Genomic DNA, 2,500 nt, shown 5'->3' on the forward strand with positions numbered 1-2,500 from the left:
TGTGGTTGCTATAGTTGCCTGCGGCTGGTTGTGGTGTGGTTGTTATAGTTACCCGAGGCTGGTTGTAGTGTGGTTGTTATAGTTACCCGAGGCTGGTTGTAGTGTGGTGTGGTTGCTATAGTTGCCTGAGGCTGGTTGTGGTTTTGGTTGCAAATACCTGAGGCTGGTTGTGGTGTGGTTGCTATAGTTACCCAAGGCTGGTTGTAGTGTGGTGTGGTTGCTGTAGTTACCTGTAGCTGGTTGTAGTGTGGTGTGGTTGCTATAGTTACCCGAGGCTAGTTGTTGTGTGGCTGCTATAGTTACCTGAGGCTGGTTGTAGTGTGGTTGCTATAGTTACCTGAGGCTGGTTGTGGTGTGGTTGCTATAGTTACCTGTGGCTGGTTGTAATGCTCCATGCTCATGGTGACGACGTTGATGCCGATGATGACGGTGATGAAGAGGTCTAGGTAGTGGCTGGTGCACAACGTGTGGATGGTGAGACGCACCGGGGAGTAGTCTGCATAGTAGGGTCTCTGTTGGGCCTCTGGAACACACACACACACACACACACACACACACACACACACACACACACACACACACACACACACACGGTCAGAACACCTACATGTAGAGAGAGATACACACAGAGGACCAGAGTGACATCACCTATGACATCAACAGTGACATCACCAGTGACATCACCAGTGACATCACCAGAGACATCACCAGTGACATTACTAAGGGAGGTGACATTCAGTAACAGACAGTAACCATGACATCATCGGTAACAGACAGTAACTATGACATCACCGGTAACAGACAGTAACTATGACGTCATCGGTAACAGACAGTAACTATGACATCACCGGTAACAGACAGTAACTATGACATCACCAGTAACAGACAGTAACTATGACGTCATGGGTAACAGACAGTAACTATGACGTCATCAGTAACAGACAGTAACTATGACATCACCGGTAACAGACAGTAACTATGACTTCACCGGTAACAGACAGTAACTATGACATCACCGGTAACAGACAGTAACTATGACATCACCGGTAACAGACAGTAACTATGACATCACCGGTAACAGACAGTAACTATGACGTCATCGGTAACAGACAGTAACTATGACATCACCGGTAACATACATGGGTTTGGGGGTAAATTCAGTCAGAAAGTGCAAATTCAATTCAATGATTGAACAAGAAAAAAATCCCCCATTTTTATTTCAAATTCAAATTGATGTTGAAAGAACCCCCAGCCCTGCTAAGACAAACTGGACAAACACGTGAGGTCATCGTGAGGTCATCCCGACTCCTGCTGGACTGCCGTTTGGTGGCAGTGTGATTTACTGACGTCTCAAATAGGACATTTATCTATTGGTCAACGGTTCCAGCTATGTTTCAGAGTCTGCTGCCCGTCAAAACCACGTTTTTTCCCCCCGGTATAACACCGACGATACCGGCTCGTGTTTACCGGTACAGGTAGCACCGACTGCATCGTATCGTACCGTTTGTTAGAGAGATGATGCTGCTGTAGGTGTATAGATCTGAATTAATCATGCAGGCCGACATCATGCCCACATTCAGAGCTAATGTAGCTAACGTAGCTAACATAGCTAATGTAGCTAACGTAGCTAACGTAGCTAATGTAGCTAATGTAGCGAACGTAGCTAATGTAGCTAACGTAGCTAATATAGCTAATGTAGCTAACGTGGCTAATATAGCTAATGTAGCTAATATAGCTAACGTAGCTAATGTAGCTAACGTAGCTAACGTAGCTAATGTAGCTAACGTAGATAATGTAGCTAATATAGCTAATGTAGCTAATGTAGCTTATCTGGTGTCCTGTGTGAATTTAAGTATGCTCCCTATAATTCTCTCTCCCTCTCCTCCCGGAGGACCTGAATCCTGGGACCATGCTTCAGGACTACCTGGCATGATGACTCCTTGCTGTCCCCAGTCCACCTGGTCGTGCTGCTGCTCCAGTTTCAACTGTTCTGCCTGCGGCTATGGAACACTGACCTGGTCACCGGACGTGCTACCTGTCCCGGACCTGCTGTTTTCGATTCTCTCTCTCCACCGCACCTGCTGTCTCTAACTCTGAATGCTCGGCTATGAAAAGTCAACTGACATTTACTCCTGAGGTGCTGACCTGTTGCACCCTCTACAACTACTGTGATTATTATTATTTGACCCTGTTGGTCATCTATGAACATTTGAACATCTTGTCCATGTTCTGTTATAATCTCCACCCGGCACAGCCAGAAGAGGACTGGCCACCCCTCATAGCCTGGTTCCTCTCTAGGTTACTTCCTAGGTTTTGGTATCAGCTGTAGCAGGGTTTATACTGTAGAGATATCAGGTCAGACCTCCCTCTCTGAGGACCCATGCAGTAACTAGGGAGGAGGAGGGTGTTGCTGGGCAGGGTCATGCAGTAACTGTGGAGGAGCAGGGTGTTGCTGGGCAGGGTCATGCAGCGTCATGCGGTCTACTGTCACAGCCCTTCA

The 2,500-nt window shown here is 47.0% G+C and overlaps 1 protein-coding gene across 1 annotated transcript in view; it reads right to left on the bottom strand.

The window, feature by feature from the left end:
* Positions 1–2,500, bottom strand: part of LOC129844189 (voltage-dependent T-type calcium channel subunit alpha-1H-like) — a 142,168-nt gene that overhangs the window by 23,699 nt on the left and 115,969 nt on the right. Inside the window, exon 27 of the mRNA XM_055912612.1 lies at positions 372–523. Within this exon, the coding sequence (XP_055768587.1) occupies positions 372–523 (152 nt within the window). The remainder of the gene's footprint in view (positions 1–371; positions 524–2,500) is intronic.

Source organism: Salvelinus fontinalis, unplaced genomic scaffold, assembly GCF_029448725.1.
Source record: "Salvelinus fontinalis isolate EN_2023a unplaced genomic scaffold, ASM2944872v1 scaffold_0192, whole genome shotgun sequence".
Taxonomy (NCBI): Eukaryota; Metazoa; Chordata; class Actinopteri; order Salmoniformes; family Salmonidae; genus Salvelinus; species Salvelinus fontinalis.